At 53.1% G+C, this 26,542-nt stretch overlaps 1 protein-coding gene across 1 annotated transcript in view; it reads right to left on the bottom strand.

Annotated features, from left to right (window-relative positions):
* LOC136570838 (zinc finger protein 271-like) overlaps positions 1 to 26,542 on the bottom strand; it is a 430,233-nt gene that overhangs the window by 224,177 nt on the left and 179,514 nt on the right. Inside the window, exon 5 of the mRNA XM_066571243.1 lies at positions 25,525 to 25,925. Within this exon, the coding sequence (XP_066427340.1) occupies positions 25,525 to 25,925 (401 nt within the window). The remainder of the gene's footprint in view (positions 1 to 25,524; positions 25,926 to 26,542) is intronic.

The raw sequence follows: 26,542 nt of genomic DNA, 5'->3' as shown, positions 1-26,542 counted from the left end.
CATGTGAGTAGGAAATAGGTTTGCCTTAGCATCCCAGGACATGTCAGCTATTTTTTATTTTGAGGAGATTTTTCACAAGTAGTGGTGACTTGAAGACATCCCAGGATTTGATTGCCCATTTGAGTCCCATTATTGCAGGTTGACTTTTTAACCCAACACTTTCAAAACCAGGGATTACCCAAATGGATTTTCTCAAACGTCTACAAATTTCCCTTTGCTTTGTGAGCAAAGTTTCCTTACAGCTTTTTGATCAACTCACAGATCTTCTCATTTCCCCTACTTTGGCCTTAAGCACTAAAGCACCTCTTTTGGAAATGCAGCTAAAATGCAACCCTTTCTGCTACTTTGTGTAACTTTTCTTGCATGAGATGGAAATAGTCAGTTGTGCTCTGCTTTATAGCATATTTCATAATTGTAGGACTGAAAACAGACCACAGGAACTTCTCCCAGCATTAGAAAGTATGTAGAATAACATTATAAAGATGCCCTGGCAATATTCATTTTATGCTTTATATGTATCTTTATTAAATTTATACTTCAGAGTAAATGTTACCTTGCAGGATTTCAGCTCAATTCTAGGAATTGATTTCCAGCAGTCTAATTTTCCTGTAAGACTGGACAGGGAAATGAATCATTTAGTTTCTAAATTTTCAAATGCTAAATTTCACTAAATTTTCAAATACACTCATGTTTCAGTATGTCCAGCTCTCTCAGTTGCTGAGGGTTGGACATTGATACATTTACTCAGATCCCTGGTGCTGAAAGCAGCCTGACTCATTTCATCTCCTCATGCCCTGGCTGATCTCCCCTCTTTCCCCTCCCACCCATTGGCTTTTGTCTCCCACCAGCCCCCCTGTGAAGAGCCTGGCTCTGTGTTCTCCATCCCCTCCTCACTGGCACTGCCAGGCTGGGATGAGGAGCCCCTCAGCCTTCCCTGCTCCAGGCTGGACAAGCCCAGCTCCCTCAGCCTCTGCTCACAGCCCAAGGGCTCCAGCCCCACCTTGGAGGCCCTTCCCAGGCCCTGCTCCAGCTGCCAGACATCTTTCCTGCCCTGGGCAACCCAACCCAGGCCACAGTGACCTGGATAATCCCCGTCCTTGATGTCCTGGTCACACAGCCCTGGCCCCTTGTCCCCTGTCAGGCTCTGGGGTGGATCCTGTGGAACATCCTTTGGTGGAGGCTGTGGCTCCAGGTGGGCCGGGGGGATCCCAGGGGACAGGGACCCTGATGGGCATGGACAGCATTGGATTTATTGGGAGAAACGGTGAGGGGGAGCTGGGGCAGAGTGAGCAACCCAGTGACCTGACACAGCCCTGCTGGGATGTCACACAGCCCCTCTGGGATGTCACAGCCTCCTCTGTGATGTCACAGCCCATTCTCTAATGTCACACAGCCCCTCTGGGATGTCACAGACCATTCTCTGATGTCACAGAGCTGCTCTCTGACATCACACCCGAGTCTGTGATGTCATAGTCTGCCCTGTGATGTCAGACCTCTGCCCTGTGATGTCACAGCCTGATCTGTGATGTCACAGCCCATTCTCTAATGTCACACAGCTGCTCTCTGATGTCACACAGCTGCTCTCTGAATTCACAGCCAACTCTGTGATGTCATAGTCTGCCCTGTGATATCCGGCCTCTGCCCTGTGATGTCACAGCCTGATCTGTGATGTCACAGATGCAGTCTATGATGCCACAGCTGCTCGATGACCTCACATGATCCATTCTGTGATGTCACAGCCCACTCTGTGACCTCATGTTACCAGATGATAAATTGTCTCCACCAGCTGAGCTGACACCTGGAGCTTGTTCTCCACAACCCCAGGCCTGTGGAGACCACACAATGCCCATTGTGTGAGAAGGAGAACTGGAAGTTCAGCAGCCTCAGTGTCCTGCCAGCTCAGCCAGGCCCACGGGAACATTGGACTCCACAAACACCAGGGACCAGCAGAGAGACCCCCAGGACAGAAGAACACATGGGTTAAGAGGAAGGGAAATATGTTAATGATTTTGGGGAAATGATTACCACATGTGTGAAAAAGAATAGAAAATCACCAAATTTGCAGATGACACCAAGCTGGGTGTGAGTGTGGATCTGCTGGAGGGTAGGAGGGCTCCCCGCAGGGCCCTGGACAGGCTGGATCCAGGGCGCAAATCCAACAAGGTGAGGTTGAACAAGTCCAAGTGCCGGGTCCTGCACTTTGGCCACAACGACCCCTGCAGCTCTACAGGCTGGGGACAGAGGGGCTGGAGAGCAGCCAGGCAGAAAGGGACCTGCAGGGACAGATGGACAGCAGGCTGGACATGAGCCAGCCGTGTGCCCAGGTGGCCAAGAAGGCCAATGGCTCCTGGCCTGGCTCAGGAATGGTGTGGCCAGCAGGAGCAGGGCAGGGATTGTTCCCCTGTGCTCAGCACTGCTTGGGCAGCACCTCGAGTGCTGTTTGCAGTTCTGGGCCCCCAGTTTAGGAAGGACATGGAGGGGCTGGAGCGTGTCCAGAGAAGGGCAACAAGGCTGGGGAGGGGTCTGGAACACAAGAGCTTTGAGGAGCAGCTGAGGGAGCTGGGCTTGTTTATCCTGGAGAAGAGGAGGCCCAGGGGAGACAAGGCCGTGTCAGGGCACAGCTTGGACTTGATGATCTCCATGGCCTGTTCCAGCCTTGCTGATTCTGGGATTCTCTGAAAGAACCCTTGGAGCAGCTGCAGGATGAGCCCTGGGCCTCCTCTTGAGGAGCTCCAGCAGCCCAGGTCCCTCAGCTTCTCCTGGCAGCCCCAAAGCCCATCCTGTCAGTCGTGCAGAGCCTCTGCAGCTCCTCCTCATTGCCCAGAACAGGGAGCCCCAGAGGCAGACACAGCAGCCCAGATGTGCCCCCCTGGCCTGGGGTGCCTCTGGCAAGGGAGCAGCAGCAGGCACTGCAGGAGCCTGCAGACAATTCCTGCAGCACTTGTAGGATGATCCTGCTGCCCAAGGGACGTTCCCATGGGGCCAAGTCAGGAACTGCAATGGGCAGTGGGGCCAGAGAGGAAAGGGTAAACAGGGATGGGCTGTTTGCAGGGGAGGGAACAGGGGTGGGCAATGGGAGGAAATTTGCACAAGGAAAGACTAAAGAAAGCAAAGGTGAAGCAAAGGAAATGCTCAGGGGCTGCTGAGCCAGTGCTGCTGTGTCTGTGCCTGAAAGGATGGGGCACCTGTGTGAGCTGGGGGAGAGGCCAGGGCTGCAGAGGGGGGATGTTGTTGGCAGCTGCATGAGGACGCTCTGGGACGCTGCCCTGGGCTGTGCAGCGCACTGGGGATGGATCAGCCCCTGCTCTGCTGCTCCTTCCCGTCTGCCCCAGGGCCCTTGCAGAGCCCCGGCTGTTGATGCCCTCAGCTGCCATGGCAACCCTCAGGACAAAGCAGTGCCAGGGCTGTTCCAGGTACAATTGGAGTGACACTCGTTGGTGCCACCAGGTGCCATGGCAACCAATGCCCGGAGCCGTTGTGATGGTTGGTGGCCATGGAAAGCTGCCCTGGGCCCCTTGCTCAGGGCTGCTGTCAGTGCCCAGAGCCAGAGGGGATCCCTTGCTGGGGGCTGTGCCATGGCCACCTGCCCTGTGCCGCGCTGGCCGCTCAGGCACCAGGAACCAGCAGCCAAGGGCACTGCCAGGGCCAAAGGCCAGGTCAGCCAGACAGAAAGGGGCAGGGCTGGGCACTGTTTCCATGGCAACCAGCACTGGGGGGACACCTGGGTCACCTGGCCTGGCAGTTGCCATGGAAACCCCTGGCAGGCACTGAGGGCACAGCCCCTGGCACTGAGACACTGCTGGGCCGGGTGCTGAGCACAGGGCTGAGCACGCAGAGATGGTTTTGTTCTTGCTGAGCTGCAGCACAGCCAAGGCCTGTCCTGCCCCTCGTCCAGCCATGCTGGGGAGGGGCTGGGGCTGTGGGGGAGCTTGGCAGGGACACAGCCAGGACAGGTGACCCCAACTGACCCCGGGCATAGCCCAGAGCACAGGACATCATGCTCAGGGTATGAAGGGGGGGAACAAGGAGGAAGGGGGGAATTTTGGAGCGAGGGCTTTTGCCTTCCCAGGTAATGCTTAGGCAAGAGGGGGCCCTGTTTCACCAGTGGGCAGGGTCACTACCAAAGACACAGACACCAGCCTAAGGAATTGTGTCATTTATATCATGCACAGCTGCAAAGAATTACAAAAGGATAAGCTCAGCAAAGCACATCATCATTAGCAAAGAATTACAAAAGAAGCTCAGCAATCCATCCAGTCATGACTACCAAAGATTGCCTGCAGTGATTAAAGAAAGATCCATCAGCAGTTCCCCTCAGATTTTACCATCACCCAGACCCACACATCAGCTGGGGAAGCCAAGGACTGCAGAGCCACTCCCAGACACTGGGAATTCCTGCAGGTGCCTCCACCTCTGCAGGCAAGGAGGCTCCAAGCCCACTGGGTGAGGAGCGGCTTGGAAAGAGCCAAGGGGGTTTTTGTCCCCAGGTTCTGTAACTGTTCTGTAACTGGCCTTGGATGATCTGCCTGCTGGCCAAGGAGGAGCCTGGGCTCTCATGGGACAGGAATGTTGCACTGCTCTCAGGGATGGGTTTGAAGGCCAACAGTCAGCAATCACCTTGACACAAAGAGCAGTAGAAGAGTGGCAGAAAGAAGAATGTTGCATCACAACAACTCTAACATGGAATGTCAGAGTGTACACCAAGTGCACACGCTGCAATGATGACAGGCACTGCCACAAAAAGAGAGGCTTTTCCACTGTTAAACAAACAAGCTGACATCACTGCTCCTGTGGCAACATCTGGTTTCATTCTCCTCATTGGTTCCTCCCAAAGCCTGGCCAGGGCTCAAGGAGGAACCAAGAGAGTTGACTTTGATCCTTCAGCCCCAAACAAGGCCAGATGGGGCCGGGTCTGGTTTCTCAATACAGAAAGATAAATCCATGTTTTATCAAGGAACACATGCACTGATCATGTTGTTAATAATGCTTCCTTAAGGAGTGGATACAAATAAAACATTTGGTTGGAAGGTTCATCTAGAGGTGAACTTTGCCTCAGGGCCTGTTCAGGCCTTGGGTCTTTGATCAGTCCTCAGACCTACAATGAGCTACAACCTTCCTAACCATTCTTTCAATAACACAGTTTAGACTGAGATATTAGGCATAAAGGCCTAATATCTTGTGCTTCAATTAAGTGCTGTTTAATTGCATTACTCTGAGCTATTCACCTTCCTTTTAAAACATGCCTAAATAGTTGCTGGTATTCTCTGTTATTTATCAAATACCTCTCTGTTCTAGAGACTGCCTCTTTTAAGACAAGTCTCAATACTCCACTTCCCAGCACAAAGCAACAACTCTAACATGGAATGTCAGAGTGCACAGCAAGTGCACACGCTGCAATGATGACAGACACTGCCACCAATGCATGTCACAGCAGCCTCCACTTTGGCAGCCATGAAGCCAATCCCAGCAAGAAGAATTTTCTTCTTTCTGCCACTCTTCTACTGCTCTTTGTGTCAAGGTGATTGCTGACTGTTGGCCTTCAAACCCATCCCTGAGAGCAGTGCAACATTCCTGTCCCATGAGAGCCCAGGCTCCTCCTTGGCCAGCAGGCAGATCATCCAAGGCCAGTTACAGAACAGTTACAGAACCTGGGGACAAAAACCCCTTGGCTCTTTCCACACCCCCTGGAAGTGTTAAACACAAACTGTGCAGATGGAATTGCTGAGACAGTTTGGGTCAGAGGATGGCAGTGGGTCCTTCTAAGATGAACAAGCTCTGGGGCTGCAAAGGTCACAGCTCTGCTCTGGCCTGGGGTGGCCTCACCTCGAGTCCAGGGAGCAGTTTTGGGTACCACAATGTGAAAAGGACATTAATGCTCTCAGAGAGTGTTCAGAGCAGGCATACAGAGGTGGTGAAGGGTCTGGAGGTGTCTCATGAGGAGCAGCTGAAGGATCTTGGCTTGTCCAGCTGGAGAAAAGGAGTCTGAGAGGGGATTCATTGGGGTCTACAGCTCTTACCAAGGGACAGCTCTGAAGTCTGCTCCCTGTGACCTGACAGGAGCCAGGGAGCAGCCGGAGCTATGCCAGGAGGGATTTTGGTTGAAGTTTAGGGAAAGGTTCTTCCCCAGAGGCTGCTGGCACTGCCCATTCTGCCCAGGGAATGGGCACGGCCCCGAGGCTGCCAGAGCTCCAGGAGCCTTTGGTCAGCACTGCCAGGGATGCCCAGAGTGGGAATGTTGGGGGTCTTGGCAGGGCAGGGGTGGCACTGGATCATCCTGGTGGGTGCCTAACTCAGGGAATTCTCAGGATCCTTCTAACTCGGCATATTCTCTACCTCTGCAGGTTCCACCTGTGCAATTCCGCAGCACAGAAACAGAACCCCAGGCACAAGGTTGTGGAAACCCAGAGCACTGGGAATATTTTTCTTTCTGCTCTGGGGTGCCCTGACCCTCCAGGGGAGCACTGACTTTGACCCTCATTCATGGAGAAAGTTTCCCAGACTTCAAGATAGACTGGAATCCACAAAAGTGTGAAACAGATTATAGACAGTAGTGTAGGTGTATCACTTGGTGAGAAATTGAGGTTTTGGGATTTTTAGTATGTTGTGGATGGCAGTAAGATGGAGGGCACAGGGTGTGGTCCTGGGTTTCTTCTTCATGCTTCTTCTTCCTTCTTCATGGGTTTGGGTGGCTTTTTGTAATTGGGCAGAAAATTCTGCCTTGGGGGCTCTTTGAGATCAGTTATTGGCTTAAAAGGGAAAATAATCCAGGTGTCACTTCTTCATTGGATAGTTTAGTCTTAAAAGACCTTGTAACAAGAGATTGTTGGTCATTTTGTGGCCTTCTAATGAAAAGCTGCTGAAGTCACTGTAGGGAGACTGTTTTACTGATAAGAAATAATAAACACCTGAGTCCAAACATGAACCACCGTCTGCAGTGCCTTCAATCCAGACCCAGAGAAACCCACAACTGGTACTGCCACACAGTGTGGCTGCTCCTGCTTCACTTTGGTTCTGCCAGGCCGTGCCAAGGGAGGGATGAGGCCGCTCAGAGCCCGGCCTGGCCCGTCCTGCCTGCTCAGTCCTGGCCAGTTCTGCTCTGCCCCGTCGGCCCGAGGGGGCAGCATCCCCTGCGGAGCTCAGGCAGGAGGGGACAGGGCAGGGCGGCAGGGAAGGGGCTCCCGGTGTGCCGTGGCTGCTGCGGCTCGCTGGAATTCCCGGCAGATGGAGCTCGACTCCAGGCGATGCTGCCTCAGCCTTCCTCGCTCTGTGCACCCAGCGCTGGGGAAACAGCTCCGCCAAACCCAGGCTGGTGCTTGAGTGCCGCAGCGGTCAGAATCACTGAACTAGCAGGCTTGGAAGAGACCTTTTTGAAAAAAGCCTTCACTCTCCTGTGAAAATGTCAAAAGTTTAATAAAAGACAATAGGAGACAAGGACCACAGAGCAAAGGTTGTTACAGCCAACGCATAGGCTCTTCAGCCAGGACCACCCTGTTATCTTTGGGGATATCCCTTAAATACCTTTTCATTACATCAGCCCTTTGCATATTCATAGGCCCTTATGCACAGTAAACTTTTCCCCAAACCAGTTTACATGTTCCAAGAACTGTTTAGCATATCTTCTTCTTGGGTTCACTTTTTTAGAGCACGTGTATTCCTTGGCTGTGGTTTTAGTCACTTTTTGTCATCATCTTCAGTCTTTGGGCCCTGGCCCACACTGCCTTCAGAGGGTGAGTGCTGAAGGCTGGCAGATCTGTACAGGTGTGCACATCCTGTGTTCATTGGGTGCTATCCCCCCCGAGCAGGCATTTTAACACAAGCACACCTATATCAGCTATTTCACTAAGCTTAATTAACAACAGAAATAAAAACTCTATAACAAAGTTACTTTAACATTACGCATATAAAATCCATTTCAATAAGTGCAAAAGGCCAATATTATAATATGTATCTATAACACCTTCAAGGTCATCCTGTAGCACCTCCAGCGTCACCCCAAACCCTGTCCCCAAGGCCACATCCGGACTCCTCCTGAACACTCTCACAGACAGGGACTCCAAACCTCCCTGGGCAGCTCAGCCCAAGGCCTGACCACTCTGTGAGGGCAATTTTCTTTCAGATCTCCAATCTGGATCTCCTGTGGAACAACTTGAGGCCATTTCCTCTCCTCCTTTCCCTTGGGACCCGGCACCAGAACCCGACCACTCCTCATCATCAGGGAACTGTGCAGAGCAATGAGGTCTCTGCTGAGACTCCTCCAGGCTAAACAACCCAACTGGTGGAGAATTCCCCTGGTAACCACTCACTTCCATGATATTTCCCTCTCTTTCAGTTGGGCTGGAAGACAACAGGTTTGGGTTTATGATTTATTCTCAGGCTGCCCTTTCAAAGTGTTATCACTCTCCATGTAGAGGGATGGCCCCTCAGAGCAACAAAAAACATGTATCAAATAGAAATAATTATCATAAGAATGCCAAAATCAAACTTTGGCCTAGAACACATCCCATAGCACATTCTACAAGCTCAATCACAGAGGCTGGGTTGTACTTCTTAAGAAAAAAGGAAGAGACAAAGTGATATATATAATAATATATATTATTCCTGAGGGGCATTCCTAAATGAAGAGCAGACTATCTGGTTCTGCTGCTTCTCTGAACAACAAAAATCCCAACAAATAACTAAAAGTAATGAAAAACCCAACAAACATCTTATGCCAACATGGGGCTTTTGTTTCCAAGCCCAGTTCTCTTTCCTGGGATGAATCTGCGAGGGCGGCATTGCCCCCCCTCAGGGTAACACAGGAGGGCAACCAAGGCCACATGTCCCCAAGCTGCTGGCAGCCCCCTCGGTGGCTCCTGCCAGGAATGGGGACACAGTGACCAGCGCGGCCACCAGCAGCCCCCAGCCGCGTGTGCCCAGAGCTCAGGGCCCTGCAGGGCTGCAGGGACACAGCCCAAGCCAAGGGACAGAGCAGGGCCGTGCAGGGCTGCAGGGACACGGCCCCGAGCCAAGGGACAGAGCAGGGCCTTGCAGGGCTGTGGGGACACGGCTTGAGCCAAGGGACAGAGCAGGGCCCTGCAGGGCTGCAGGGACACGGCCCCGAGCCAAGGGACAGAGCAGGGCCCTGCAGGGCTGTGGGGACACGGCTTGAGCCAAGGGACAGAGCAGGGCCCGGCAGGGCTGCAGGGACACGGCCCCGAGCCAAGGGACAGAGCAGGGCCCTGCAGGGCTGCAGGGACACGGCCCCGAGCCAAGGGACAGAGCAGGGCCCTGCAGGGCTGTGGGGACACGGCTTGAGCCAAGGGACAGAGCAGGGCCCGGCAGGGCTGCAGGGACACGGCCCCGAGCCAAGGGACAGAGCAGGGCCCTGCAGGGCTGCAGGGACACGGCCCCGAGCCAAGGGACAGAGCAGGGCCCTGCAGGGCTGTAGGGACACGGCCCGAGCCAAGGGACAGAGCAGGGCCCGGCAGGGCTGCAGGGACACGGCCCCGAGCCAAGGGACAGAGCAGGGCCCTGCAGGGCTGTAGGGACACGGCCCGAGCCAAGGGACAGAGCAGGGCCCAGCAGCGCTGCGGGGCCGCTCCGAGCGTGGCCTCACCGGGACGGCAGCGGCGCTGCCCAGGGCTGGGCAGGACCTGGCCCTGCTGTCCCACACGGAGCTGCTGCAGGGGCTGAGCAGGAGCTCCCGTCCCTGGAGCTGTGATCCTGGGATTCTGTGAAAGTTATCCTAAAACAACAAAAAATGGGGATGGGGCTGGGAGCCACCTGGGATAGTGGAAGGTGTCCCTGCCCACGTATCACCATGCAATGAGGGGGAGATGGCTCTGTCCCAATCAAGGGGCAAATGGGACCATAGGCGCGCAACAGAGGGATTTGATTCAACAACACGCATTTGACTGCACAAGAAGTGTGAGGAAGGGAGAGAGAAAGAAAGAGAAAACTCCTGTCAGAGAGAGGAGACACAGAGCTGGAGATAATCAGCTGGAACTACATGAGCTGCAAGGTCCCTGCCAGCCCCAAGCGCTGTGTCATGTAGAAGTTATATGGACTCCAGAAGTGACTCCACAGCTGCTTTCTGCTGAGCAGGCCCTGGGCAGGGACAGGGGAGCAGAGGGGGCAAAGCTTCAGCCACAGACTCAGCAGCAGGTTCCTTCTTCTGGATGATCTGTGCGCAAACTAGAAGTGATAATGGGGAGAAGAGCCTTTGCAACACCTTCACAGGCACAGCAAGCCTGGGAAGGAGCAGCCCTTGCTCCTCGCCCATGCCAAACCCGCGCTGCCCTTCTGAGCCAGCTGGGCTCCCAGGCCACGGGCAGCATCCCAGCGGGGCTGTGCTGGCTCCACTGTGGTGGCTGCACAGCCCTGCTGCCAAGGGCTCTCTCCCAGCACAGCTCTCTCTCAGCCGGCTCACAATCTATGCCCCACTGTCTCTGAATTTTAAAAATGATCTTCGCAAGGGGCTCCATCCTCTCCTTCACTGGTTTTCGACGCGAGACCTCCTCTTTCGCAGCCCCTGGCGCGAGCCTTCCTCTTTTCGTCGGTCCTAGGCGTGAGCCTTCCTCTTTCACCATTCTCGGCGCGAGACCCTCCCCTCTCGCCAGTCTGCTGTGGCGGCTGCACAGCCCTGCTGCCAAGGGCTCTCTCCCAGCACAGCTCCCTCTCAGCCGGCCTCAACGTGCGCCTTCAGTTCACCTGCAGAGAGCAGCGCCAGCCCTGCCCTGTGTCCTGCCCGCCCAGCCGGCAACTCTCCCGCTGGGCTGGGGCTGAGCACTCACTGCTCACAGGGGACTCCGTGGCACTGCCTGTGAAAACACATCGGCACTGCTGAGAGACAGCAAATGAAATCTGGGCACTCTGTTCTTGTGCCTTGTTAGAAACTTTATTAGAAAATAAAAATATTCTTTCAATAATGGGAACAGTGTCAGGACATTATAATGTATGGCAATTACAGCATATGGTATATTAATGTTTTTATATCATAGAGTGCAATATAAACATACAGTATGAAATTAAAAGAAATTATTTGTTAGTTTTATTTATTCATTTGATTATTTTTATAGTTCTTAATGTTATTCTTCGTCTTTGTACTACACTTTCTTACTACTCTTCTTCTTTACGACTGCTATGTATTTTTAAATTCTTATTCCTATTCCTATTCCTACTCCTACTCCTATTCCTATTCTTCTTTTTCTTGTTCTTCTACATATTTTTAAATTCCTATTCCTAGTACTCTTCTTCTTCTAAGTATTTCTAAATTCTTATTAATATTCTTCTTCTATGTATCTGTAAATAAGCCTTCTCCGATTTGTCTTCTTAGTCTTCATCTTTGTCTTCTTCATCTTTGTTGTCTTCTTCATCTTCTTTGTGTTCTTGTCTTTGTCTTCTTTGCTGTTTTCTTGAGTGGTTTGTGCTGAGAGTCTGTTCCAGGAGCCTCTGCTTTGTGCCCAAGAAATGGTTGCTGTACCTTCCAGGCCCGGGGCCGGGTGAGTGCAGGGCAGGGAAGGGGGGAGCTTTGGGCTCTTTGGGTGGCCATTTTCCCTCACCGCCGAGGCGTTGGGGGCTCTGGCTTTGCTGGCCCATCCAAAAGCTTTTCCCTTCCCTGCCCTGGAGGAGCTGCAGCAGCAATCTTTCAGCCCCTCCAGCTGAATCCAACAGCTGCTGCTCCCACACCAGAGCAGTGGGACTGACGGGAGGGGTCATCTTCATCTTTTTCATCTTCCTCTCCTTCTTTGTCTTTATGTTCTTCATCTTTTCCTCGTCTGTTTTACTCCTCGGGCTGTGGCCTGAGGCAGGGACAGCGGAACAGCCCCCGCAGCGCCCGCAGCGCCCGCCTGAAGCAGGAGGGACGTTTCCTGGGGGCAGCCGGCTGCCCACGGAGGGCCTGGGCTCCCAGCCAGGCAGGCCAGGGGCTGGGGGGGCTGTGCGGGGCAGGCGCCGGCCCTTGGCTGCACGGCTCCTGTGCCAGGCGCTCAGTCCAGGCCTCCCGAGGGAAAGGCACTGGGACCCCGTCTGCCCCAAAAACTTTCCATTTTTGGTCTTTGTTGTCTTCTGGGGGCAGCTCAAGGACGCTCACCTCGTCCCACTCATTGTCCTCTGGGGCCAAGGGCTTGGTCCCGATGCCGTGCTCAGTGTGGGGCAGATCTTCCCCCATGCATCGTTCACAGCCAGATGCTTCCTGGGACAGCTCTGGGTCTCCAACGAGGAAAGGCTCCAGGTCATCTAAGAACTGCCAAAATTTCATTTCCTCATTGGAGCCGTTCATCCTTTTGGGCACTGCCAGCACTGACCCCGCTGCCGCCTCCTCAGCAGCACTGCACTGCTGAGGATGGATCCTGGACACTTGTGCTGTCTGCTGGAGAGAACTCGATGTCCTCTTCCACTGAGGACAGCTCCTGGTCATTCATGCTGTCCTCTGGAGAGACCTCGATGTCCTCTTCCTCTGAGGACAGCTCCTGGTCACTCCTGCTGTCCTCTGGAATGTCCTCGATTGCCTCTTCCACTGACGACAGCTCTGGCTCGGTGTTGCTGTCACGTGGAGAGAGCTCGATGGCCTCTTCTACCTGGGACAGCTCCTCATCGGAGCACGATGGACACAGCTGGGAATTCTCCTCATCCTTCACAGGGCCCAAAGGCTTCTCCCCAGAACGGGAGCTCACATCATCCTCCCCCAGCAACAGCTGTTGGTCTCCCAGATCTTCCCCTTGAGACAGGAGGAGCTCAGGGGGCTCCTCCTCCTCAGCAGATCTGGACAGGGCAGCAGTTGCCGGCTCGGCCTCCGTGGGACTCTGTAGGGGAGGAGAGGCGCTGGTTGGGGCAGGCACTGCCTCTGCTGCCACCTCTGTGCCCACGGGGCTGCCACAGCTGGGCGCCCTGGGGGACAAGGCTGAGGCTCCTCGTCACTCACAGTGAGCAAGGATCTGTCCCAGATCTCAGAGCTGATGGCATTTCTCCACTGGGACAGCTCCTGGCTGCTCACATCTTCCTCCCACTGGGACAGCTTTCGCTCACTCCCATCGTCCCACCAGGGCAGCTCTTGGCCTGCAGCGTCTGCTCCTTGGGACAGCTCCTTGTCACTGCTGGCTCTTACCTGGGATGATTCCAGCTCTCTCCTGTCTTCCCATGGGGACATGTGGGAGTGCACATCTTGTCCCCATGGTCAGAGGTCTTGGTAGCTCTCACCTTCCCTGTGGGACATCTCCTGGGCATGGTCCCAGTGGGAGTCATCTGGGACACACATCTCTCTACAGGGACAGTTCGTGGGATCTTTTGTCTTCTCCCCACCCCAACTCCTGCTGCCCTCTCATGTCTATTTCCCACTGGGATGTCTCTTGGGTTGTGACACATTCTTCCCACTCACCACTGAGGACTCCCCCCACTGGTACAGCTCCCAGACTGTGACAGTTTCTTCCTGTTCATTGAGCTCTTGCTGTGTCCCACCTCTGTACTGGGAAACTTCCCCAGCTCTCACATGTACCTGGCATTGGTACAGCCTCGGCTGCTCCCGGATCTCCGCTGGGACATTTCTCGGACTCTCAGTACTTCTCTTGGATACGTCTCTTGACCAGCTTCCCACTGGGAAAGCTCCTCCTCAGTGTCACCTTCCCACTGGGAAAGCTCACAGTCCACGTTGGCAAAGGGCCTCTCCTCCTCCTCAGTCTGTGACAGTGGCAGGAGTGACCTGCCCACTGCCCCCGACCACTGCCCGCTGGGGGTCTCCAGCCAGCTGGGCAAGGGGCTGGCGACCGGGAGTTGGAGTTGCCTTTGTCCTCGTCGCTGTCCTTGTCTGTCGCTGTCGGCCTCTGTCGCTCTCAGCGTCCAGCGCAGACAGACACAGGGAGCTGCTTCCTGCACAGAGAGCGGCTCTCCTGCGACTGGGCACCGCAGGGCTCTGCGCCCCTTAGACACCCTCAGCCAGGGCTGGGCTCCCTGGTGTCACAAGGCTCTCTGGCCACCAGCACGTCCCACATCACAAAGGGCCCCGACACCGTGTGCCTGTGTCACAAAGGGGCACCCCCATCAGCCCAACAGCAGTGGAGCAGCCAGGAACTGGCTGGGAGCAGCCCCGCACTTGTGGCCTTTGGCCCCTGCTGTGCCCAGAGCCCTGAGAGGCTTTGGCCACGCTGCCACAGGACAGCCCCAGCCCCACAGTGCAGAGCCCTGGCTTTGCCGGCTGCGCTGCCCAGGGCACCAGGAATTGGCCACACAGACGGGCCGGGCACTTGTGGGCAGCAGCTCCAGGAGCCGCTGGAGCCCGGTGTGAAAATTGCATTTTTTATGATTGGCTTTTTGGAAATACTAAAATGAATATTTTATGTGTTGTGTTAGAAAGTAATGCTGTAATAATTCACTGAAGTACTCTGCTAAATACAGTTTTAGATTTAAAAAAAAAAGTTTAAATAGAAACTATGCTATGTAGGATACTTTTTTTAAACAAAAGACTCGCAATGAGATAGCAGCTACAGGACACCTAAATCTTTCAGAGAAAAAGAATTTATTGCCCTCTTATCAGAAGAAACGAACTTCTTCCCACCTCGAAGGCGCTGCTAGGATTGAGAGGAAGAAGCTGACGATGACCAGACAGAATTCTGTGTTTGAATGGAATTTATGCATCATGTATGAGATGTATGAATATGCAACAGGCTATTGATTTTAAGGGTCAATCCTTTTTTTGAATTTTGCCAGAGTGAGGCTATACCCAAGAACATCCAGGGTTGGACAACACAGCTAGATTGAGGGATAAAAATTTTGCCCAAAAGGATCCAGGGTTGGACAGCACAGCTAGATTGAGGGATAAAAAAAATGCCCAAGAACATCCAGGGTTGGACAACACAGCTGGGTTGAGGGATATCCAATAGCACCAGGACTGGCCAGTAACACCTAAACTTGTAATAGGTGATGTGAAAGTAAAAGGTACCTTATAATTGTCTTGTTGTGCGTGTGAGAGTGAGTCACACACAAAATCAGCCTCAACTTCCCGGGCAGGTGGGAAGAGGGAGGGCAGTGGAAAGAGGAGTGTGTGACCTGCACACCAGGCTATTGTCCCTGGGCAGGTGGTGTTTTAGCTGAAGGCTGTGTGTGACCTGCACACCTGGCTATTGTCCCTGGGCAGGTGGTGTTTTAGCTGAAGGCTGTGTGTGACCTGCACACCTGGCTATTGTCCCTGGGCAGGTGGTGTTTTAGCTGAAGGCTGTGTGTGACCTGCACACCTGGCTATTGTCCCTGGGCAGGTGGTGTTTTAGCTGAAGGCTGTGTGTGACCTGCACACCAGGCTGGTGTTCCCCGGGCGTGTGAGGGGGCCGTAGCTGAAGAGCGTGAGTGACACGCAGGCAGCCTCACAGGTGAACGGGCACCAGAGGCAATCAGAGTCAGGGCCCTTCCAAGAGGCCCAGAGATACTGAGAGCTGGAGGCCAACCCCAAGGCGAGGAGGGGGCCACAGGGACCTGTGATTTTCTGGCAATAAGGATCCACTTTGTGTCTTGAGGGTGTGAAGATGAATGAGAAATAAAAGTGAGTGAATATAGATGAGTGAAAGTATAGGTAATGTGGATTGTGCATTTTAAGTTTTACCACATCTCCTTGGAGGAAGGTGCATTGTGTTGAAAAGTAGTGTGAGAAAAAGTTTGTTTTAGGTGTAAGGAGTTGAAAGAAAAGTGGTATTTAAGCTGTTAGTGAAAGTGAGAAACAGAGGCAGGGGATGAATAGATAAGATCTTGAAAATGGAACAGAAAACCAGTAAGTTAGATGCAGGGAAAAATGGGAGAATAAAAGCACTTTGGGAGTTAAGTTAGCTAACAGAAATAAAACTCCTTGCAAAATACAGAGTATGAAGAAATTGATGAGAGAAACATGCAAGCTATGGAAAAAAGGGAAATTAGCAAATTATACATAACATTAACCCAAGAAATTAGGTTTTGATAAAATCATAAAATAGTAAACCATTAATGCCTATAATTGAAAGCCCCTTTCAGGTACTCCTCATTGCTAATTCGACTGTGCAGAGCAGAGGAAAGGGTTGGACCCACACCACCAGATTCCACACCACTCTCACCCCCTGGCATTGGACCAGGATTCAACATCAATTTCAACCCCTGGCATTGGACCGGACTCCACACCACTCTCCCTCTGGCATTGGACTGGATTCAACATCAGTTTGTCCCTCTGGCATTGGACCAGAGTCCACACTACTCTCACCCCCTAACTCAGGACAGGATTCAACCACATCATGAGTTAATTCACCTGAAAATACCATTATAAAAGGACCAAAAATACTTAAAGTTGACCCTCAGAAAGAAGAGCCAAAAAGACTGATGAACTGTATAGCAAAAGAGTTTGGTATCAGAGCCATAATATATCTTAAAGTGGTTTAAGACAGTTCTGTGTTTAAAATAAGTTTGTAAAAAGTTAAAGACTGTTAATAAGTAATTCCGGTTAAGTTCTCCCAATTTAGTTCCAAAGACTCCAGGTTAATCCTCTACAGAGCACTCCCCTAGGAGAAACCAAAATTAGTAAGGAACGGACCAAGAGAGGTTTAACCAGAGGAGAGGGTAGAAGGGACTCTAAAGAGCTTGGAAGCTTCTTCTCAGCAAAGTCCCCAAGAGGCAAGGCTGGGTGGGCAGGCTGTGCAAGATGACCCATACCGGACTCTTGGGAAGGGTAGTAATGATGGCTCTAATTGCTGGTGGAGCTCTGGGGAGCCCAGGAGAGCCGTGCAGTGAGTGCTACCAACCCCTCTATGAGGAGGAAGAAGTGAGCTCCTTGTCTAGAGTCCATCAATTCTAACCCTAATTGTGTTAACCTCTCCCAATTGGTCCTTTGTCAAGAAGATAAGAGAATGTATTGGATAGCCCAGAATACCGCCACTTTTAGGCAGCAACTCCTGGGACAGTGCCCTGTAGGAGAAGCCTGGTTGCACTTTGAATGCTGCTGAAGCAAGCCTGGTAGATCTGGTCAAAGAGAAAGAGAAGGTAAAAGCAATAAGAAAACAAGACCATTTAGAGATACCCCGAGGTAAGAACCTTTTCATAGAAGATTCAGTAGAAAGAGTCAGCCACGAACTAAATTTAACCGATTGTCGAGTTTGTACCCAGATGACTGAAATTTGGCCATGGGAAAAGATTAATCTAAGGCTATTAGAAATCTTAAATTGGATACGGAATAATTCAGAATTTAGTATTAAAGGGTACAACAGGCCAGTAAAAAGAATGGTCTGTAAAAGGTATCTAGCAGTAAAGAACTCTGCTACCTGGTGGATCTCAGGAGATCCAAATAGATTTTGGTCTGTTGAAAGGAAAGAAAAGAACAAGTGTATCTACCATGAAGCATATGAATTTTATGAATGTATTGAAGAAGGGATAAACCCCTTTTGGAGAATGAAAGACATTTCTAAATATTGGGAATGTCCAACAGAAGCTAAAAACACATTTTTGGGGAGCCCCTAAACACCAGTTTTTGATCTATAGTACTATAGAATGCACTAAATTGCCGAGAAGCTGGTCTGGCAGCTGCACCGCTAGAATGATAAAACCAGCTTTCTTCTTATTACTCAAAAAACTGGATCAAGTTTAGGAGTTCCTATACACAATGATTTAAGAGAAACCAAACAGAAGAGACAAAATGCAATAGAAATTGGGAGAATCCAAGATTCTAAGAGCCAGGTTTGGACCCCAAGAAAAATTATCAAGAATTATGGCCCAGCCACCTGGGCTCAAGATGGTTCCTGGGGTTATTGGGCCCCGATATCCATGTTAAACAGAATCATCAGGCTTCAGGCAGTATTAGAGATGAAGAGAGCAATCATTAGAAACCTCTCGAACAAGATAAAAAACTAGCATGTGTAAGTAACCAAGAACGGACTCCTACACTTGATTCCAGTTGCTGGAATAACCTATGGACTTTCAAAGGAGATTGGTGGAAAAAGTAGCTTTCTTCACTGTGTGTACACTTGCTGGTTTGCTCTTTTTACTATGCTTACTTCCCTGCTTCATTAAAATGGTAGTATCTGCCAGGCAGACCAACCTAAAAATCTCTAAAAAAGTTAACCTGAAGAAACCAGGAAAGGGAACAAAGTTAAGTAGCCATGATTATCAGAGTGTTCAAGAAATTTATAATCAATAGAAAAAATTAAGGAAATTCTGCGCTCATGAGTCAGAAATTGCAAGTTGATGTGAGCTTAAGTTTAAGCCCGATCAAAGAAAAAGAGGGGGGACTGTTATAAGTAGAAAAAGCTGCCAATTTTTTTTAAAAGGTGTCAGAGTGAACAGGTTGGACCAGTTGCTGCCAGGGTGGAGTTCTAACTGTTTGTTATTGTAATCAGTAGTCCTTTTAGTTACCTACTCCTTTTGTCACTACCACCCTGACTGCTGCCAGGTGGATGACATGGCAGGGGGACATGGGAGGGCATGCAAATGACCTTGGAGCCAGCATGCCACGGGACAGCCACCCCTCCAAACTTACCAAAAGACCCCAAAAACAATGAACCAACACAGAATTAAGATATCAAAGTGATGTCTGGATGTGAGGAACAAAGCCCAGAGCCTGCAGAGATGCTGAGACCCTTTCTTTGCCCCTTGCCCTCGCCAAGGAAGGACCTCAGCTACAGGCAGGACCCTGGGAGTCAAACTGAAAAAGTGAACAAGGGATTTTTCCTGACACTCCCATGAGAATGGAATCCCCAGCTCTGGCCACAGACCAGTGGACAAAGCCGCACTCTTCCTCCTCCTCCAAGTCACCACTGGGAGCAGTGGCAGCGTGAGCGTGAACCCATCAGCTCTCCCCCCAGAGCTCATCACTTGTAATAAAGGCATTAAAAAGGAGAAAAGTCTCCTGCCTGTGTTTATTTCACAGTGGTGCTCAGATCACTTTCTCACAGCTGGATTGGAGGTCAGGTGCTGCCATAGTAACAAGCCGACCCTCCCAAGTGCCCCAGCTACTGAGGCCACCCTGTGATAACAATGCAAGGGAGAGGGAAAACATAACTATACAGCTGCAAAACTTCTCTTAACATATACTTAATATTTGCCCCTTACTTGGGAGAGTCAACCATGGCATTACTGATCTGTAACAAAGATATTGACCCTTGTTCTGTCACTGCAAGATCTGTGAGAAAATAACTTTTACCCCTGTTTCCATTTACAAAGACCACGTTGAGGACCCAAAAATCTCCCAAGATGGGGTTGGGAGGCCTCACCACATAACCAGGATGTAGAGGCTGATGGCTCTGGGCTCAGTTGTGTGCAGACTGAGGACAGGAGTAGCCTGAAAGGAATTGGAGGGTGGTTCCACAGATGCTGGAGTTTTTCTTCATTGTATGAAACAAGCAGAGAAAGAAAGAATGGCACCAAGGGTGTGGAGTGCCCCCGCCCCAGGCGGCGGGGATTCTACCCAGACAGAGAGCATCGGGCGAGGGGCGTGATTGAACGAAGATTCCACCCCTCCACCCTGTGGAGCGTGGCCCTGCAAGCCCGGGAAAAGACACTCCATCCCATCTGGTCAAAACAGGAATGGCCCCAGAATGTTCTTCCTTTTCTGTGCCCTCATTGCTTTAAATTCTACTGCAGTGTCCCCGCCTTATTTTTTTCCATTGGTTTGCTCCTTGATCCACCCCATTGCAGTCCCCTGCTCCTCCTGCTATTGGACCCTGACCCTAAACTCCACCCCTACCCTGTCATGTAAAACCCATGACCCGACCCCCGCCCCTCATTTCTTGTCTTGTTCCCGGGCTCAAGAGAGGGTCCTGGATTTTGCTAAAGCCGGACCCGTCCTGTTGCATTCCTGTCCCTGTTGGTCACCGGTGGCTGCCTGAGGTCTGAGACTCCGGGGCCGGGGGAGTTGTTGTGGCCCTCGCTGGGGCGGAATGCAGCACAAGGGCAGCTGGGGAGGCCCAGAGTGGCACCAGGAGAAAGGAATTTCCCTGCCAGGGCAGGGCTGTGGTGCAGCACGTCCCCAGCAGGAGCCTGGAGCAGCCCAAGGCTTTGTGTGGGCAGGCAGGGGCAGGCAGGAGGCAGAGCTGCCAGCAAAGGAAGGGCCCAGCCAGCTGGGGCAGCCAGGGGATGCCGAGAGCCTGCAGGGACAGAGGTGCAGGGCAGGGACACCGTAGGACAGCCTGGGCTGCACAGGGCACAGGGATGGGCAGCAGCTGCAAGACAGCCCTGCCAGAGCCAACTTGGGCAGCACCTTGGCCATGGCTGCTGGCCCTGGGCCTGAGCCGTGAGGAGGGGACAAGTGACCCTTGCAGGCCTGGGGCCTCATGGCCTCCTTGTCCCTGCTCAGCAGCCTGGCAGGGGCCGCCCCATGCTCCTGCCCTTGGCATTGCCCATCCCCACATGCCAGTGCCCATCCTGGGAAGAGCCCTGAGCAAGGAGGGAGGGACAGGATCTGCCTGGCCAGGGCTGGGGCTCAGGCCTTGGCCCTTTGCATTCCTGAAACACATCCAGGTTTGCTAGCACCAGAGACACCTTTCCCTTGCTTGTCCATGGCTGTCATTACTATCTCCAGTGTTCTGCTCTACTTGGAACTTAGGGACACTTTCTCAGTCCTGTCCCTCAGTGAGACCCATTAAAAGTTCAAGAAAGTTTGGACTTGGAATCTGATTTTGAGTTCTTGAGAAGTCTTTGAGCCCACTCTGAGGGACTGGCTCTGATGCAAAGAGCACCAAAGCCCCAGAGGGTCATTACAGTCCTGGTGCTGTGTCTGTGCTGCTGAGCTGGGCCGGGCTCCTGGCCCAGAGGCAGCTCCTGGCAAAGGCAGCAGAGCTGCAGAGAGACAGCTCTGGCCAGGAGCAGCTCCTGTGCACAGCCCAGCAGGGCTGGGGCACTGCCAGGGCCCCTCAGGGACACCAGCAGGGCATAGACAGAGCTCCCAGGGGCTCAGCACTGGCAGGGGCTGTAGGATGTCCCAGAGGGGGCTGTGTCACAGTGGCACCTCTGTGGCTGTGTCACAGAGGCACAGAGCAGCTGGGATGTCAGCAAGGGGCTGTGTGACAGCACAGAGTGGGTTCTGTGAGATCACAGATTGGGCTATGACATCACAGAGTTTGTTGTGTGAGGTCATTGAGCAGCTACAGCATCATAGAAGAGCATCAGGGAGCAGAATGGGCCCCTGTTATCCAGGAGGAGGCAGTCAGAGAACTGCTGAGCTGCTTGGATGTTCATAGATCCCTGGGAGCAGATGGGATCCACCCCAGGGTGATGAGGGAGCCGGCAGCTGAGCTTGCCAAGCCAGTCTCCATCATTTACCAGCAGTCCTGGCTCCCTGGTGAGGTTCCAGATGACTGGAAGCTGCCCAATGTGACACCCATTCACAACAAGGGTGCAAAGGAGGATCCTGGTAATTATAGGCCAGCCAGCCTGACCTCAGTACCCGGTAAGGCAATGGAACAGTTTCTAGTGAGTGTCATCACCCAGCGCTTCCAGGATGGCCAGGGGAGCAGAGCCAGCCAGCAGGGCTTTAGGAGGGGTAGGTCGTGTTTGACCAAGCTGGTCTCCTTCTATGACCAGGTGACCCTCCTGGTGGATGCAGGAAAGGCTGTGGGTGTTGTGTGCCTGGACTCCAGCAAGGCCTTTGGCACTGTCTCCCCCAGCACACTCCTGGAAAAGCTGCAGCCCAGGGCTGGGACAGGAGCACTCTGTGCTGGGTTCAGAACTGGCTGGCTGGGCCCAGAGAGTGGTGGTGAGCGGTGCTGCATCCAGCTGGGGCCAGGCACCAGTGGTGTCCCTCAGGGCTCTGTGCTGGGGCCAGCTCTGTTCAATATTTCTATTGACACCATGGATGAGGGGCTTGAGTCTTTCATTAGTAAATCTGCAGATGACACTAAGCTGGGGGCGTGTGTCCATCTCCTGGAAGGTAGGAGGGCTCTGCAGGGAGACCTGGAATGGTTGGAGGGAGGGGCAGAGTCCAATGAGATGAAGTTAATTAAGTCCAAGTGCCGAGTCCTGCATTTTGGCCACAATAACCCCTGCAAGGCCAGAGGCTGGGGACGGTGTGGCTGGACAGTGCCCAGGCAGAAAGGGACCTGGGGGTGCTGGTTGGCAGCCGGCTGCACATGAGCCAGCAGAGTGCCCTGGTGGCCAAGAGGGCCACGGGCTCCTGGTGTGGATCAGGAACAGTGTGGCCAGCAGGAGCAGGGAGATCATTCTCCACCTGTACCTGGCTCTGGTGTACCTGGCATTCTTGCCCTGTACTGGCACCGTACCTTGAGTGCTGTGTCCAGTTCTGGGTGCCCCAACTTAGGAGGGACATGGAGGGGCTGGAGCGTGTCCAGAGAAGGGCAACAAGGCTGGGGAGGGGTCTGGAACACACATCCTGTGAGGAGAGGGAGCTGGGGTTGTTCAGTCTGGAGAAAAGGAGACTCAGAGGTGACCTTACCACTCTCTCCACCTTCCTGAAAGGAGGTTGTAGTCAGGTGGGGGTCAGTCTCTTTCTCCAGGCAGCAACTGACAGATGCAGAGCACACAATCTTAAGCTGCACCAAGGGAAATATAGGTTGGATATTAGGAAGAAGGGTTTTCACAGAATGTGTGATAAAGTCCTGGATTGGTTTGCCCGGGGAGGTAATGGAGTCACCATCTCTGGATGTGTTTATAAAAGGCTGGATGTGTCACTCAGTGTCATGGTTTAGTTGAAGTGTTCGGGCATGGGTGGGACTCGATGATCTTGAAGGTCTCTTCCAACCCAGTAATTCTCTGATTCTGTGATTCTGGGATTTGATGATCCCATTGGGTCCCTCCCAGCTCAGCCCCTTCTGCAATTCTCATCCTTTGGCTCAACCTTTGTGTTCCCTCAAGGTGCTGGCAGAGCTGTTGGGGACAGGGCAGAAGTGGGGCAGCCCCAGTGTCCCCTGTGTGTGACACCCCAGCAGTGACAGCCCCAGCGTCCCCTGTGTGTGACACCCCAGTGGTGACAGCCCCAGTGTCCCCTGTGTGTGACACCCCAGCGGTGACAGCCCCAGTGTCCCCTGTGTGTGACACCCCAGCAGTGACAGCCCCAGCGTCTCCTGTGTGTGACACCCCAGTGGTGACAGCCCCAGTGTCCCTGTGTGTGACACCCCAGCGGTGACAGCCCCAGCGTTCCCTCCCTGCAGTCGCTCCAAGGGAAGCGTCCAGAGCTGCGTCCAGTCCATGGAACTGAGCGGCCACTGCCCACCCCGACCTGGGCTGATGTGGATTCCTCTGCACACAGCTCGGGGAAGGTCCCCCTGGCCACCTGCACAGTGCCACAGACAAGTGTCAGACACAGTCACAGAGCTCTGCCCAGAGCTTCTAGGAAGAGATAATTAAAAGAAACCCCAAAACCATATAAACCAAAAAATAAAAAAAAGAAAAACCAAGAAATGAAAAACCAATAAAAAACCAAACAAAACCATATCAAAAGAAACCCCAGCACCCTAACCAAACAACCAAACCAAAACAACAACACAAACAAACCAACCAAAACAGAACAAAAGATAAAAAACCAAATCAAGCCAAACCAACCAAATAAACAAAAAAACAAATCAAGAAAAAGAGAACTCCCTCCAAGTAGAGCTGTTCCATCCTTCAGTTGTCAGACTTGCATTCACACAAGACCTGGGGCTGCAAAAAAAGAGAATTGATTGGGCACATTTGCAGGAAAAGCATGTTTAGGACAGGCTCTCAGCAGAACTGTTCTCAGCTGAGCCAAAAAGGCCCCTTTGGCAGCCACAGGGCCATTGGAAATGCAGAGTCTCAGCCCACAGGGCAGGAAAGGGCTCTAAGTTCCCCTTCCCTGACACTAAACCCTGTTCCCAGGCTGCTTCACACTCAGGATTCTGCTGGAGGACTGCACAGAGCTGAGAGTGGCCTCTGGCTTTTCCATGTTGTGTGTCCTAAAGCTGCCTGGGAGAAGAAATTTCGGGTCAGCTCCGCTGGCACAATCCCTGCTGGCACAGGGCACAGCCCCAGGAAGGGCTTTGCGTGCCGAGGCTTTGCTGCAGGCAAGGAAAGCTCCTGGCTCAGGGTCACCTTTGCTGCTCAGCCAGAGCCCCGAGTGCCCCAGCAGCAGCAGAGAATGGCAGCAGTGCCACGGGCAGCCATCACCATTGCATGGCAACCATCCCCAGGCCCCTGTTGCTGTGGTCAGTTTCCATGGCAACCATCCCCAGGCTCCTGTTGCTATGGTCAGTTTCCATGGCAACCATCCCCAGTTCTCTGTTGCTATGGTCAGTTTCCATGGCAACCATCCCCAGTTCTCTGTTGCTATTGTCAGTTTCCATGGCAACCATCCCCAGCTCCCCGTTGTTATTGTCAGTTTCCATGGCAACCATCCCCATCTCCTCGTTGCTATGGTCAATTTCCATGGCAACCATCAGCAGATCCCTGTTGCTATGGTCGGTTTCCATGGCAACCATCACCCTATCCCCCCTGTTGCTATGGTCAGTTTCCATGGCAACCATCACCAGCCCCCTGTTGCTATGGTCAGTTTCCATGGCAACCATCACCAGCTCCCTGTTGCTATGCTCAGTCCCTTGGCAGCTCCATGGAGACCCCATGCCAGGGTGGTTGCCATGGAAACCAGCTCAGGCCTGGAGCCAGAGCCCGTTGCCATGGCAACCATTGGCAGTCCCATCCCCAGGCTCATGGGATCCCAGAAGCACAGAATTGGCTGAGCTGGGAGGGACCCATCAGGATCCTCCAGTCCAACTGCTGGCCCTGCACAGGACACCCCAACAATGCCAGCCTGGGCCTGGCAGCGCTGGCCAAACGCTGCTGCAGCTCAGAGAGCCCTGGAGCTGGGACCCTGCCCTGGGGAGCCTGGCCAGGGCCCCAGCAGCCTCTGGGCAAAAACCTTTTCCTGACATCCAACCTGAGCCTGCCCCGACTCAGCTGCAGCCGCTCCCTCCACTCCTGTCCCTGGGCACCAGAGGGAAGAGGTTCCCACAGCCCCAGCCAGGGACCCGCTCCCAAGGCTGCTGCCATGGCCACCAGGGCTGGCACCAGCTGGGATGCTCGGTTTCCACCTGCTGGGGTTTAGGAACGGGATTCCTCAAATTCCTGCTCCCGCTAAAACCGCGCTGCCCTCGCTGCCCTCCCACCTCCCATGGAAAGCACAAAAGACAAAGATCCCAGGCTGGGATAAGAACAATTTCCTGGGAATAGCAACGAGATAAAGAACAAACAGGAACAGAAATAATATTGGTAACAGAAGGGATAAGAAAATCTATTTACAGGGAAAACTACATCACCAGCGACTGGCTCTTCCCAGCCACGTATTCCCTGCTGCCTGGAAAGGACACCTTTCTTCTCAGGGAGAGAGAGAGTCCTTTTCCTGCCCCTGGCAATGACCTGAGGTGGGAATGGCTGTAATGACACGGCCATGGCCAGACCCTCATGTTCTTCCATCTCCCATCATGACACGGGCAGGGGCAGGAAAAGGGACAGGTGTCTTCCCAGCATGGATCACAGGGAACATGGATCACCAGAGCTCTTCCCAACGTGCGTCCTCCAATAGGGGATGAAGCTGGAGCAGTGCATGAAGCTCCTCCTTCAGTCGAGTCATTCCAGGGCTTCCCTTACCGGTGCCTCTGTTGGTGTTTGTTCAAGTGAGAGCTCTGGCTGAAGCTCTTCCCACACTCAGAGCACTTGTAGGGCCTCTCCCCGGTGTGGATGCGCCGGTGCCTGACGAGGGTGGAGTTGTGCTTGAATCCCTTCCCACAGTCAGGGCAGCGGAAGGGCCTCTCCTCAGTGTGAATCCGCTGGTGCAGGAGGAGATGGGAGCTGCTCTGAAACCTCTTCAGACACTCAGGACACTGGTAGGGCCTCTGCCAAGTGTGGATGCACTGGTGGATGATGAGGGTGGAGCTGCAGCTGAAGCCCTTTCCACACTTGCCACGCTTGCCACACTCCTGAGGCCATTCCCCAGTGTGGATCATCTGGTGGCAGATCAGGCTGTTGCTCTGCCTGAAGCTCTTCCCACCCTCCAAGCTGCTCATGGGCCACCAGCTCCGAGCTCTGGCTGAAGCTCTGTCCACCTTCCTGGCACAGGGTGGCTCTTTCCGCCTCAGAGCACCCTGGGCTGGGCTTGCAGCCCCTCCTTGTGTGGGATCTCCAGGGATTTTCCTCCCTCTTAGATTCCTGTGCTGTGGAGTCACTCAAAAGAGCCTCTTCCATCAGATTATACCATGGGGATTTGTCCTCCCTGGTCTCCATCCTCAGCTCCTGGTCTGGGGGAGGAAGGACAAGGAGAGGATGGGATTTGCCTCCATGCCAGAGGGAAGGAGATCCTCCCAGTGTGTCCCTGGCAGGACGGCATCGACAGCAGGATTGTCCTGCAGCCAGGGCCCATGCTGGGCTGGGAGATGGAGCAGGAGAGAGGGGGAAAGGGGCACTGACTTCCTCCTCACCTGCCTGCGTGTCCTGGGACATCTTCCTCTTCCTCACAGCCTCCTTCGTCATCGAGCCAAGATTTGGGAAAGAGAAATCCTGGTTTGGGGAAAAATACAATGGATGAACACATTGGGTTAGCGGGTTCCTACTGCCCAAGCCCATCCCTAGAAGTCACTGGGAATCTGTCACCCATATAAAACCTCCAAAG

This window comes from Molothrus aeneus, unplaced genomic scaffold, assembly GCF_037042795.1.
Source record: "Molothrus aeneus isolate 106 unplaced genomic scaffold, BPBGC_Maene_1.0 scaffold_40, whole genome shotgun sequence".
In the NCBI taxonomy this organism is placed as follows: Eukaryota; Metazoa; Chordata; class Aves; order Passeriformes; family Icteridae; genus Molothrus; species Molothrus aeneus.
This window is presented reverse-complemented; position numbering and strand designations above follow the sequence as displayed.